Below are 15,175 nucleotides of genomic sequence, written 5' to 3'. Positions count from 1 at the left end.
ACAATCCCTGTGGACTCTATGTAATACATTAGTTAAGATGCAAAACTGAGAAGGCTTTGAGCCAGTTCTCAAACTCTTGAGCTCTGTGCTGTGCTTAGTCGCTCAGTTGTACCCAGCTCCTTGTGACCCCATGGACTGTGGCCCACCAGGCTCCTCTGTCTATGGGGATTCTCCAGGCAAGAATACTGGAGTGGGTTGCCATTCCCTCCTCCAGGAAATCTTCCCAATCCAGGGATCGAACCCAGGTCTCCCGCATTGTGGGCAGATTCTTTACTGTCTGAGCCACCAGGGAAGGCCAAGTTTCATAAGCTGGAAGGAAAATAAGTAAGCAGTGTAAAAAGTTTGGGGCAATGCCATTGATGACACTGTGACTTAAGTAGCCCCCTTTTTAAAAAGACTATTCACTTTTCACACAATGTTAAAATATTCCCCAGGAAAATAAGGCAATTATCTTGGCTGGTAAGAAGAATCTCTCACCAGAAAATGTTATATTGAGGCAATAAAATTTAGTAATTATAGGTTTTAAAAAATGGTTTCAGTGAAAGATCTTGGTATCTTGTCACCCTGAATCTTGAGGTATAATCAGTAAGGAGAAATTCTTCTACTGAATAAATGCTAGTTAAAAAGCTAGATAATTTAACATTATTTTTACCTTAGATATTCATTTTGGAAATTAATATTATTTAGATCTTAACATTTATTTTCATTAATTCATTTAATATACAATGATTATTTAAAGCCAAACTGCATTAAATGAATTTAGCATATCTCTATAGAAAATCAAAAAATATTATTGCATTTCTCTTAAATATTTTAATATTTTTGTTTAGCTTTTGAGGAAGCTTAAGTGTTATAAAAACATTAGACCTGATGAGAAAATATATTTCTTTCAAGAGATTCATCTTTTAAGTGATCAGGGTTCTGGTGAGCCAATTGTTCTTTTCATTTGGCTCAGAGATGTTATGCCTTAGTCAGTCACGTATTTGACCATTTATGAAAGGCAGACAGTGGACTAGGAGCTGCCTCATCTTGAAATCTCCTCAGAAATTATTAAATGTTTTCCAGATGAACATATTATGGATCAAGGGAGGACCCAGGAATTAGAATCACGGCCTCCAAACCAGTGGAATTTGTTGACTTCTCTTTCTTTTAGAACTCAGTGACCTAGTGGAATTGACCCACTGGGCAATTTCCTTCACTCTCAGTGGTATGATTAAGTCATGAAAACAACTCAAGATGAGATATGGTATGTATATATTTTTACCCCACTTGTTTCCAAAAAAATTTAAGACAACTGCGAAGCCTTCTATTCTTTCCTGTTTTCTCATCATGAACTTATACAATGTGACTTTCCTAAATGTAAACTTCAGTGGAGGTAGAATGGGACAGTCAATTGATTATCATTATTTGTCACAGGAATATTAACCTGCTAAAAATGGCATTAATATCCTACTTTATCCTTTGTAGAGAAAACGTTAAAATGTCATTTCAAGATGAATAAAATACGTCCTGTGTTGCTTTCTTCCGTTTTATAATATAAACCTATTTGATGTACAAATTTAAGAACATATTTTAAGCAAAAAAAAAAAAAGCAGGGAAAATACAACTTCCAGTACATTTCAACTCAAAAACTATACCTAAGATAGCTTAAACAAAAATAATGTTTCCCTGTTTGCTTCTTTCAGTGCTTAACATTTGTTAACTTCATCTGCAATAATTGGTAAAAGAACCAGTTATATTTACATCTATGATTCCTTAATCAAGGGGCTAGAAAGGATTATAAAGCACGATATGGTTCTAGGTGTGGACTCCTTACAAAGTCTGGAACCCATGACATTTGGCTTCTATAATTTTAAAAACAGAATCTAGAGATAAGTAGTCTGATAAACTGTCTCACTGGAAGCATTAGGAAACTGCAGAGACTTGGAAAAATAAACTAATGCATAGACAACCATTTGCAACAACAGAACACTGCTGAATTTATTTAAAGTACATTTCAGAAATGAATAATTTGGATTCATGCATTTGAACTTTAAAATTTTTTATGAGTTAAAATCATTAAATCAATGACATTTAGAAGCAGTCATGCTGCCTTCTGTGTTTTCAACAGATTCTAAATTCAGCTACATGTGTCTTGTGATCACAAGATCTGGTTACAAACAGCAATAACTGTTGCAAAGCAAATTACGCGGTGGCACAGGAATACATTCCCCTTTCCAGTAAAGGAGAAAGTGGCTACCTCACTCACAACCTGCAGGTTATATGTAATGCAGATTACAGACTTCAAAACTGACGTATGCTAAAATAGAAAAACTACGCCATGAAAAAAAGACTGCTTTGTTTAGGGAAAAACTTCTAGAGCACTGATGAGAAATACTTAAGTGTTCATGAGCTACGGAAACTTGTTCCTAGGAAACAAATTTATTCATTTCCATTCATAAGAATGCAGGCATGCAAATAAGAGTTTTATTCATATAGGGTTTGAATATATTACAATGATATTAAAATACACAATGTAAAATAATATTTTATAACAAACACTGTACATTTATACAATATTATTTATTTACAATGTATTACATTTGTGTATTGTACATTTAACTGTAACAACATGCTACAATTATATATACTATGTATAATACTACAACGTGGAAATAGGTAATATCTACTTAGCAGGACTCAGTACACAGACAAAAATGACTCATGAAATATTTAAAATCATGAATTGTTAGTTTTAACCCACACATTTGAATAAAAATTGGTCAGAACATACCAAATTTTGGAGCTAAAAATGGCAAACCAGTGAATGACCAGTCGGTAGTTGCTGCCTCCAAAACAAAGCAGAAAAAGTTTCTGAAAAAAAGAGGGTAATTGATGAGCAACTTGTGTCAGGGTGAAGAAGGGTGTGGTCACTCACCAAGCTCCAGCTCACCTGAGCCTAATCTGTTCATCTCATGGTAACTGAGAATTCACTTGTCAATTGTGAATGTTAACGTATAAAGGAAGTTTTGTTATTGGTCCACTTGCATAATTCATGTTCCCACGTTTTTTCATATCACAAAATCGCTTCCTCTTACTGTAACCATATTCTGCCCACTTTCCAAAATACAAGTCTCATTTATGTCAATCTCTTGTTAGGTAAAACTGTCCTCTACTTAGCAGTACTCAAAGCTGCCTTTTCTAGCTTCTTAAAATACACACAAACCAGAAAAAAGATGACAACCCAGAATACCATCTCCCACAGCCGAACTACTAGAATCTTAATCAATGTAGGCTGAAGGCAGACGGACTGAGAAAAACCAGTGATGGCTACATTTCATTGTATAGCCAGTTTCAGCTGTAAAGAAAATGGACACTTTGATTGGGTGACCAATATAATTTCAAGAAGTTGTCTTAATCCAGTAGATTAAACAGCTGGTCTCATGAAAATCAGGAGACAGCAGAGACAGGAAACAGTGGGAAAATACAGGGGAATGAAGAGAGTCATGTGCTGGAAGACAAAAGTAGCTGAGGGGGAAGTTTAAGTTCAGTAATACGGAGAACTCTCAGGTGGTTATTCCAGGAGTGGATGGAGACGCTAAACTAGAAGTTCTGAGGTCCAGCTGTTTTCTTTGGGTATCACTTTACCAAAACTATAATCTGTCACTTTTTTTCTAGGCCTCTACAGACCTTCATGCTCTGCCATCTGTTTTAGAAATAAAGACGTCATCAAGACACCTGAATTACGATGCTCTTATCTACTCATTCTCACATCTGCTTGCTGAAAAATTAGAAAAGTTTCACTTCACTGTGTCTGAGTATCATTTGTCTATCTCGATCCTCCAACTTTTTCTTTTCTGGACTAATTCTGGCCTTTCAAAAATGTCTTTACCCCCTCACTTCTCTAAACACAATACTTTGGCAAGTTTATTGTTCATCACTGCATGCAAGTTGCATAATTTCATAAATGTTATTTCATACAACATGACAATGACTAACAGAGAGTGAAAAGTGTGGAAATCTTACTGCGATGTACTCAAAACAAGAACAACTCAACCTCTATGCCTTTTTCCATCCTTCTTTGCTCAATCTAAGGTTTTACGATGGTGACTGATCAGCAAAAACAAAACAGAACCACCTTACCAGGTGTGACAGAGTGACTCTGAAGGGACACTTTATTTTTAATGCCATAAGTTAATTCTTTATTTAAATGCTAATCTATTGGTCTAGTATAACCCTCTCAAGGCACAGTCAATTTCAGTAATGATGCTGATGGCTGCAATATGATCAAGGGAAGCCTCTACCACTTGGTACAAAGGAGTGGATATGATAGACAGCTCATTAATCATTTACCCCAGAGATGAACACATTCAGCTCCTGACAGGGGGCTGTAGGTGAATGCTGCCAAAATGAGAAATGTCAATTGTCAGGCCTCATACATAATAACAGGGTAGCTATTTTTAAGCTTTATTGAAAATTAGAGTTGGGCTCTTTTTCCCTACAGTTCCATCACATATGCTTGGCAAGTTTTGTTCTATGAGAATTCATTCTCACTCTGCTCAGACATCTCTGAGAAAATATACACTTCTCAAACTTTAATGTAAGATTATCAGAAAGGTTATTTAGAAATCTGTAGAATCCTGCATATTGGGAGTGAACTCTAAAAGAACTGAGAAACAAAAGAGGCAAAGCAGAAAAGGTATTAATAACTTTTTGGTTCATTTATCTGCACAGTATATGTTTTATCAGCAGTAAGGAAAAAACACATTTTAAGCTCCTCAGATCTCTAGAAGGAACAGATGTATTCTATAATTCATGCAACTATTTTCTGAAGACAGAGGTAAACAGAATTCAATGAAATAGACTTAAAAATATTGCATGTTCACGAAATTAGGTGAACAATGTTACCAAAAGAAATGACCTTCAGAATCTGCCCCAGCTATCTATAGTTTATGTATTATGTTTCCAGTGGAAAATAATGTTCCCAGCCTGAAGAAATTCTCTTCTGGAAGCTAGCAGTATCTTATAATTCACTGGGAGAATTATATACACTTTTTCAAAAAGAATTCCACATATTTCAGAAACTATCTTTTAAAAATGGTGTGTTTGTCCTAAGAGTCACAACTGACCTTGCATTCCATTTTTGAAGAATGGAAGGAGAAGATCAGAATATTTAAGATGAGAAAACATACTAACTTCCCCACACTTATCAAGTTGCTGAATATTTTGCTCCATAAATTAAACATCTTCATCGTACTTGGGGGACATTTATGTGCCATAAAGCTACACGCTCACATTATACCTGCTTAATGAATAATACAAATTCCAAAATTGATAAGGAAAGTACTTTTCCTATGATATGATATAACTAACACGTGTAGCAGAGGAACTCTGCAGCAAATTTTTACTATAAAATAATCAGCTGTCAAATTACTTGATACTAAGAAGGATACTTAGTTTTACCTACCACGTTTGGTAGTGGCAACTTCTTAAACTGTCATCAACCAAGTATCTGGCTGCAATGTAATAAAATGTGAACCAACATGAATTTTGACATTTGCCTTCTCAAGCTCCAGACTTTCTTGCGAACACATCCCCACACACTCCCACTTACCCTCTCTCCCATGTATGTGTATATATAAGTGGAGCTAATATTACTCATGTAAAAAGATGTAAGACTAACAATTTGCATGGTTTCCTAAATGCCTCTTTCAAATTTATGATACATTGCTGCTACTGCTAAGTTGCTTCAGTCGTGTCCAACTCTGTATGATCCCAGAGACGGCAGCCCACCAGGCTCCCCTGTCCCTGGGATTCTCCAGGCAAGAACACTGGAGTGGGTTGCCATTTCCTTCTCCAATGCAGGAAAATGAAAAGTGAAAGTGAAGTCACTCAGTGGCGTTCGACTCTTCACGATCCCATGGACTGCAGCCTGCCAGGCTCCTCTGTCCATGGGATTTTCCAGGCAAGAGTACTGGAGTGGGTGCCATTGTCTTCTCCGTTATGATACATTACTCCCTTCAAATGCTCTTTAGACTACTCTTGTCTTTATGACTTTATATTTTAAGAGCCTAACTAGATTCCTATATCAATTTCCAGTCATGAAATTAAGTTATGGCAACATGCTTTTCACAAATTGAATGATGAAAGAACTGTATTCACTGAATTACTATTATTGATGCTATTTCTGACATTACATAAATTATCCTTTAATCCTAAAGTTACCTTCTTAGCAAAACATTTTAAAATACTATACTATTAATAGATCAGCAAGAAAATTGCATTTTTGAAAAATGTAATGGACCTCTACTTCCTCAAATTATTTCCAATTAGGAAATAAGTTTGAAACTCTAAAATTAGAAAATTAAATAAAATAAACTGACATTTGTTTTGGCCTACCGAGAGAGACAAGATGCTATTATGATACTCTTTCTAGCAATTACAAATATTAATCTGAGTGAATTTGAGTCTGCTGAAAACAATGCTCATGTCTACCTCTTCCATTAGACAGCTCCTCCAAGGCAACGGCGGTGCCATCAACCCTTTGAAATCATAATCTTTGAGTGTCCAGCACATTTAAGCACGCTAATGCCTGTTTGTTTGCTGGAAGCATAGACATGCAGGAATGTTCAGAATTCAACACTTAAATATCAGCATCTTCTTAAATTACTGGAAATGAGTTGAGTAAAATGCAGTCTAGTCTGGATTGGCCAATAATCATCTGATTTCTAAATACAAAGGACAGACGCACAGCCACAGGCCCAGAGCCAAAACACAGGAGTCAGAAAACATCATGAGGAACATTGAGGAGAGACAAGATTGAAATAAAGTCATTAATGATATAGCACTACCTCAGCAACAGTTACAACAGACTGGTTCCAAACAGGAAAGGAGTATGTCAAGGCTGTATATTGTCACCCTGCTTATTTTATTTATATGCAGAGTGCATCATGAGAAACGCTGGACTGGATGAATTACAAGCTGGAATCAAGATTGCCGGGAGAAATATCAATAACCTCAGATATGCAGATGACACTACCCTTATGGCAGAAAGGGAAGAAGAACTAAAGAGCCTCTTGATGAAAGTGAAAGAGGAGAGTGAAAAAGTTGGCTTAAAGCTCAACATTCAGAAAACGAAGATTATGGCATCCGGTCCTATCACTTCAGGGGAAATAGATGGGGAAACAGTGTCAGACTTTATTTTGGGGGGCTCCAAAATCACTGCAGATGGTGACTGCAGCCATGACATTAAAAGACGCTTACTCCTTGGAAGGAAAGTTATGACCAACCTAGACAGCATATTCAAAAGCAGAGACATTACTTTGTCAACAAAAGTCCATTTAGTCAAGGCTATGGTTTTTCCAGTGGTCATGTATAAATGTGAGAATTGGACTATAAAGAAAGCTGAGCACCGAAGAATTGATGCTTTTGAAGTGTGGTGTTGGAGAAGACTCTTGCAAGTCCCTTAGACTGCAAGGAGATCCAACTAGTCCACCTGAAGGAGATCAGTCCTGGGTGTTCATTGGAAGGACTGATGTTGAAGCTGAAACTCCAATACTTTGGCCACCTGATGTGAAGAGCTGACTCATTTGAAAAGACCCTGATGCTGGGAAAGATTGAAGGCAGGAGAAGGGGGTGACAGAGGATGAGATGGTTGGATGGCATCACCGACTCAATGGACAAGTTTGGGTGGACTGTGGGAGTTGATGATGGACAGGGAGGCCTGGCGTGCTGCAGTTCATCGGGTCACAAAGAGTCGGACACGACCAAGCAACTGAACCAAACTACCTCAGGAAAGTCAGAATTACCTTATGGATCCATTTTCCAATGTGTTAAATGGAGAACTAAATGCACTTTTTCCAAATGTGATGAAAGAGACGATTAAGAGAAAGAACTGCTTCTGTTTATTATTCCTATATATTACTGTAGAATATGAAATCTAGAAAAATGCTTTCTAAACAATTAAATGTTTTGATTTTTCATAATAGCTTATTACAAGTATCTTTAGGTCAGAGAATAATTTGATTGTTAATTACGCTAAGAACAAGATCCCAGGTCATGGGTAATTTTTATAAAAGCCATTTAAGGTGTGTGTGATGGGGTTTCCCAGGTGGCACTAGTGGTAAAGAACTGGCCTGCCAACACAGGAGACCCAAGAGATGCGGGCTTGATCCCTGCCTCGGTCTTCCCAAAGGTGCCCTGATGCAGGGAAGGGTAACCCACTCCAGCATTCTTGCTTGGAAAATTCTATGGACAGAGGAGCCTGGCAGGTACAGTCCATGGGATGGCAATGAGTCAGACACGACTGAGCAACTGCTCACACAAAAGGTGCTGTGATATATGTATTTGTTTATATATTCATCCTTATTGCAGAAAAACTAGAAGGTGCAGATAAGAAAAACGCCACTTAAAATCCTACTCTTGAAAGATGACTACTGTTAAAATTTTGTAAATACTCTCCTATAGTGTCCCATGCGAATATATTCTATATAGACTATCCTGTAACTTGCCTTTCCTTCCATTTATAAATATATCATGTCATTCTTTGTCTATAAAAACACCCATACTATTTGAATAGTTTGTGAGTATCCCTCACAAATAGCTTACAATTTGTGTACAAATAGAACAATTTGTGTTCTTTATTGAACACAAATTTCCAATTTATTATAAACAATGTGATTTCATAAAAACATAAACTTTTGTGCACTTATCCAATTAATCTCCCAGAAACTATTCCCAAATCCATCTGTCAAAGGGTATGAAGCTTTTTAAGACTTTTGTCCTTAGGAAAACGTGTACTAATAATATACTCTTACAAGTTATCTGAGAATGTTCCTTTCCCACAGCCATGAAAACACATATTATTCTAATCTATACTGGCAAGTGAACAGTATCCTTTTGTCACTTTAATTAACATTATTACCATCTTAATGTTTATTGGCCATTTTGACTGTACAAATCCTTGAAAATATCCACTGTGTCTTTTCCTTATGGACCTGAAAACATTCTTTGTCAATTAAGGGTCTTATTCGTATGCATGTTGCAGCTTACCAGTTTGCTCACCTTCTCAGTTTATGGTATTTCTGCTACACCAAACCTTAAAGACTTGGAAAAGAGCAAAGCTGTGCCTTCACCCACTCTCCCCTTCTGCACTGCTGTGTGCAGAACCTATGGAACCACGTAATACTCGTTTTATGCTAGGCTATAACGGGAAGGATTCTAGTATTTCCTCACTATGTTGATATTGGCTATTTGAGACAGACAATCAAATTGGGACAGGGAAAAATGGAGGAAAAATATTTCCTTTTCATGATTAAAAACAAAATGAAAGTACAGATCGGGAACCAATGTTTAGATTTTATAACTGCCTTTTGTATCCCAAAAGCCACTGACATGTTTGTTTGCTTGCTTTTCTCTTTTGGTGTATAAATAGTAAATATAGTAAACCCTCCTTTGTCGTGGTGGATTATCCTCTGATACACAGCCCACAAAGTAGGACAGAGAAGTATGAAACATGAGAAGTGCAGACTGGGAAGTCAGACTACTGGAGTCTAAGTCTTGGCTCTGCTGTAATTAGCTGTATAACCTAGCACAAGTGACCCACCGTCCCTACCCCTTAACCACCTCACGTGCAGAATGGGCACAGTAATAGGGAATCTGCCTCACAGGGCTACCGTGAGGCCTAAACACGGTTATGTGCATGGTACCCGGCATGTAAGCAGCACCAATAGTAACTACTATTCTCAGAAACATACTGTGGGATTAGATATTCACTTTGTGGTTGCTGCTTTGTCACTGAGTTCTGTCCAACTCTTTCGTGACTCCATGGACGGCAGCCCGCCAGGCTCCTCTGTCCAGGAGATTCCCCAAGCAAGAACACTGGAGTGGGTTGCCATTTTTCTCCAGGGATCAAACCCGCATCTCCTGCATTAGTAAGCAGGTTCTTTACGACCGAGCCACCAGCCAAGCAGATATTCACTTTATTTATGAATTTATATAGCTATCCCAAGGGAAAATAGACTTCACAGTGTACTTCCTTTTTTATTACCACCACTACCCCAAAATTTTAACTTAAATGAACATCAAGTATAAAAGAATGGCAGGAAAGGAAGGATTATACTGAGAAAATCCTAGATATTTTCTCCTATGAAGGCCAGGATATAAGAGTTGCACATAGATACGAAAACAACCTCAAGTTTTCAAGAGCTGCCAGTCAGCTGTGTAGATTGACCCAAATTTTAATTTTCATCCCTGGGTTCCCTCTTCTGTCACACTAAAATCCTAGGTGGTTGTTCAGAGGACTTCTTCATATAGGGAAGAAGTAGTAGTCAAAATACAGGATAAACAAAAGCAGTGAAGTTCTCTCTCAAAAGAAAGATTTGTATTGATTCAGATTTGGGAAAACAAGCCCTTGGGAAATGTTTACTACTGAGAGGAATTTATACTTTGTTTAAAGTATACCACATTTAATTAAAATGTACTGACACATGGCTAACCAATAAAGATTAGGTAACAATGACTGTTAAGCACTACTTTTACAGAGCATTCTGTGACAAAGATACAACACTCCGTGTTTATTTCATAACCTAACACTCCCAATTACCCTATGAAGGAGAAATGTATTAGGAAATTGAAGCTCAAAAAAGGTTAGGTCACTTAGCCAAGACATTGGGGCTAGGATTATAACTTAAATTTCAAAGCCCATACTTTGAGTATCTGTAAATGAGTGACTGAAATTACATTCAGCCATGCAATTAAACACAGAACTACATTGTTCCTAACTCTAATACTTACTGTGTGTAGCACTGACAATAGAAAGATACTTTTAAAATAAACCATTTTAAAGAATCATCATTCCGGAAAGCTGAAAAACAGAGTCGACAAAAAAAGTTACTTATAATATTAAGTATCAAATTTGCCACCAAAGTAACAGATATTGTCTCACTGTATTATTTGCAGAGTGGTCATATACGATTTCTAGATTAGGTGTGTTGATGTCAATTTTTTAAATTAAAAAAAACATCTTTATTAAACACTTCTATTTAACATGTTTACGTAAAGTCTCTCATTTTCTAAACCCCAATATTAGTGAACTAGTAATAAAAATGAGAAATTAACCTATTTTCATGGTCCATATACAATGAGATGCAAAATAAGCATAATAAACACCTTACAGGAATATTTGAGATCACAGAAAATATTAGGAGACTGACACATAGGTTTAAACAATTATTTGTAAAAATGTCACCCTTTGGTTATAAACAAGCATATTATATAACAGACTTTATGTCCTATATTGTATTTCCAAAAATTACACATATTTTAGATATAACCCTAACCTAAACGTCAACTCAAAAAATTTACCTTACTTTAGCTAAGGAGAAATAAAAATGTCTATGACAGTTTGACATTAAAGCCAATTTTTCATACTATGGACAGAGTAAATTTGAAACACTTCACCTGAAGCAACTTTAAGGGAAAAGGTTATATTTTAATAAAGTGAAATCAGGAAGACTTACTTAGAAGACTAGAAAAAGTCCCCTTAGTAACAATCTTTGTTTAAAAAACCCAAATACATACACACACACACACACACACACACACACACACACGACAACTGTTTCCAGTTCTTTGATTTAAACAAAAGATCGTCTTGATGAGATGTTTACTGTAGATATGCAATTTTTTCCTAGAAAAGGACCTTTTGTAAAAAGACCTCAAAGCAAAAAATAAATTTAATCTGCCTTTGTTCAGGACTTAGGTCTTATCTCAAATTAATCTAATAGATCTTAGTTTTACCAGGTAAAATGGCTAAAATAAAAGCTTCTGAAATTCTATAAGATATTTCTTCTTCAAAATCTAAGTTTCAGGCTTACTATTTTTCTAAAAGTACAACTTCAACTATGAAATTCAGTCCTCTGCATATGTCAGATGATGTTATAAATCTTCGTATTTCTCTCTTAACTATTTAGCTGTGAAAAGGGAAAAAATAAAATTTTAAAATGAAATCCCTGTATTGGCCCAGATATACTTATTTTTAGAAATGTAAAAAGATGAAATTGTCTCCAAAGTGACTGTTTCCCTCAACATCTCCATCTACCTTTGAAAAAACAGAATATTCTACAAGAGGGGCTCTCACAGTAGGGACATATAGATTATGCTGAATGGTTGGTCACATAAAACCTTGTACAGACTCTGCATTCTGCACAATGCTTCCAGATGATGAGCATAAGTTGATGAACTAACAGGGAAAGAAACCCTGGAAGACAAATCAGGACACTGGGAAAGCAAAACGTGGAAATGGAAAATTTTATACACTTTTCCTTAAAATGGTGCATATTTTTCTCTTCATATGAGAAAAAGTCATAAGACACATTCTCAATTTTGACCTTTCTTAGGAAGACAGTAAATGTCAGTGCCAAAAGATTTATCTTAAAATCAAAGTGTATGAGAGAAAAGACTCCTTAAAAAATATGTATCAATCATACACTGAGAAATAATTCTCCAGTGTAGGGTAGGAGGAGTCTTTCTAATTCTAAAAGTAAAAACCCACAATATTATCTGAAAGGAAACTAACCATGGTTGAGCTTAAACTACTATCTCAACCACTAAAATTATTCAAATTATTCTATTTCAAAAGTGCGTAGATTTTACTGAAAGATATCCAATTTCAACGTAACAGGTATGGGTTCAATGTCTGTTCTTAGTGATTCCAGAAGCTGCTTGCGGAGCACTCATAATTTCAACAAAACCCGAGGAAGTTCTTTCCAAAATGAACGTCTTCAAACTACTGAACAGAATTGATGCTCACACTCTGATGTTCATTTCAGCAGCATTTGTCTCTGTGAAGTATATCAAAATCACTCAAACATCAAATTGCTGATTTGATAGAATGATTTATTTTCCCATTACAGGAAAGTCATGAGTGGCTTGTTCTGAGGTATGCTTCTGAGCTACGAAGGACCTCTCTTAGGCAGCTCTGCACTTGAAGGTGCCTCTTCAGGTGACAGCATTTTATGGCTGGACAGTCTCTGCGGGTACCAGATTCCCTGTTGTGTCCAACTGCATACATTTACACGTGCATGCAGACACGGGACACTCGGCGTGATCCCTGAAACACAAGTCAAGTCACAGGTAAAAATCTAAACTACACATACCTACACACATTTATCATATAGCCTATTCATATCTATAATGCAAGTTTTCAAAATGGCATTTGGAAAGATACAGGAATTAAAAACCTGAAGACCAAAAGCATTAAACTAGAAATAAGCACCAAGCTGAACATGGGGAAAAAGTTACTGAAAAATGAACAGCTTTCCTTTCTAAATGTATCTCGTTTACAGTTATGACCGTAACAGTCTGTGCTCAGAGTTTAGGTTTATGCCAGTGTGACAAACTGGGTGCAAAAGTCGGAGCAAGGAAGAGCGCAGGGCCACTGGCACACCCAGAGTGAGACGGAAGCCGCTCAGTTGTGCCCGACTCTTTGCGACCCCCACGGACTTTGGACCCCCGTACCGTCCGTGGAATTCTCCAGGACAGAATACTGGAGTGGGTAGCCTTTCCCTTCTTCAGGGGATCGTCCCAACCCAGGGATCTAAACCCAGGTCTCCCACACTGCAGTCGGATTCTTTACCAGCTGAGTCACAAGAGAAGCCCAAGATTACTGGAGTGGGTAGCCTATCCCTTCTCCAGGGGGTCTTGCCAACCCACAGATCGAACCTGGATCTCCTGCACTGCAGGTGGATTCTTTACCAACTAAACTATAAGGGAAGCCCTCAAAGTAAGAGTTAAATATGATCTTGAGTTTCCTTTGTATGAAATGTTTATTTTCTACGTAACAAGCTTATATAAAAGATAACTATTACAGGAGTTTGACATGTATTCTATTGTTTAACTCAGTTACATACTAGACCTTATATATGATGGAATATTCAGTCAGTTGTAAAAAACTGTAAATATATCCTCTCTCTAAATAAATAATGCTTTTCAAACATTTAACCCATACATTTATTAAAGTTTCTTAAACTGTAAGTATTAATTTTATAGTTTAAGGTTATACAAACTAGTGATACAAATGTCTGCATCATCTGTGTTAAGTGACAGTAAAAATCAAACCCATCCATCCCCTGGCTGTATAAACCTGAAGTGTTCAAAAGGCCCTCCGCTTTATCTCCTGTCACCCCAAGCCTACTAAAGAAGGAAAGAACTGATTACCTGAACCAACTGAGCATGTGTCCGGCATGTCCACCGTGCCTGCAATTGTGACACCATGTAAACCAGTTGTTAAACTGAGCTAATTTTTTGTCCTTGCTCAAGTCTACTTTTTCATCTGATTTGGATCCTCCTATGGGTTAAAAACAATGATCTTCATTAACTATAGCATAATACTTGACTCAAAATTTCTTAAAAGGTAGATCTGAAATTATGTCAAAATACAAATCACACATCATACTGAAATAGCAGTTTTAATGTTAGAATATAGTTTAGATTGAAAAATAATAACCAGAATTTCTTGTATTTTTAACAGTCAATAATAAGTGGAAAAACAGACATTATCAAACCTACTAAGAAGTAATCCGAATTAACAATTTTAAAGAAATCATCAGTAGTTTAAAAATCTTCTCATAAAGAAAATACCAAGTTTGGTTTACAGGTGAGTTCTACACAAACTTCAGGGCTTCCCAATTGGCACCAGAGGTAAAGAACCCACCTGCCAACACAGGAGACATAAGAGACGTGGGTTTGATCCCTGGGTTGGGAAGATCCCCTGAAGGATGAAATGGTAACCCACTCCAGTGCCTGGAGAATCCCATGGATGGAGGAAACTGGCAGGGTACAGTCCACAGGGCCGCACAGAGTCAGACACAACTGAAGCGGCTTAGCACGCGCACACACTTTTCCAAAGTGTAGGAAAAGAGGGGAAATTCCCCAATGCCTTTCATAAGGCAGGTATAACTTTGCTAACAAAACCAGACAAAGGTAACATAAAAAAGAAGATTACAGGCCAATCTCCCTCCTGAACAGACATAAAATCCTAAATACAACATTAGCAAACAGTATGACTCAGCAGCTCTCTGGCGATTTAGTCACTGTGTCGTGTCCGACTCTTAAGACCCCATGGACTATAGTCTGCCAGGCTCCTCTACCCATATATTCTCCAGGCAAGAATACTGGGATGAGTTGCCATTTCCTT

At 36.9% G+C, this 15,175-nt stretch overlaps 1 protein-coding gene across 6 annotated transcripts in view; it reads right to left on the bottom strand.

Annotated features, from left to right (window-relative positions):
• Window positions 1-12,855: 12,855 nt before the first annotated feature.
• The window catches only part of MIOS (meiosis regulator for oocyte development), a 37,279-nt gene continuing 34,959 nt past the window's right edge, over window positions 12,856-15,175 (bottom strand). For all 6 annotated transcript variants that reach the window (XM_069587504.1, XM_069587502.1, XM_069587505.1 and 3 more), the window contains exons 11-12: window positions 14,197-14,326; window positions 12,856-13,090 (exon numbers count right to left, since the gene is read on the bottom strand). In XM_069587504.1, coding sequence (XP_069443605.1) covers window positions 12,994-13,090; window positions 14,197-14,326 — 227 coding nt within the window. In that variant the 3' untranslated portion in view covers window positions 12,856-12,993. The remainder of the gene's footprint in view (window positions 13,091-14,196; window positions 14,327-15,175) is intronic.

Source organism: Ovis canadensis, chromosome 4, assembly GCF_042477335.2.
Source record: "Ovis canadensis isolate MfBH-ARS-UI-01 breed Bighorn chromosome 4, ARS-UI_OviCan_v2, whole genome shotgun sequence".
Classification (NCBI taxonomy): Eukaryota; Metazoa; Chordata; class Mammalia; order Artiodactyla; family Bovidae; genus Ovis; species Ovis canadensis.
The sequence above is the reverse complement of the archived record's forward strand: the minus strand, read 5'-3'. Positions and strand labels throughout refer to the sequence as shown.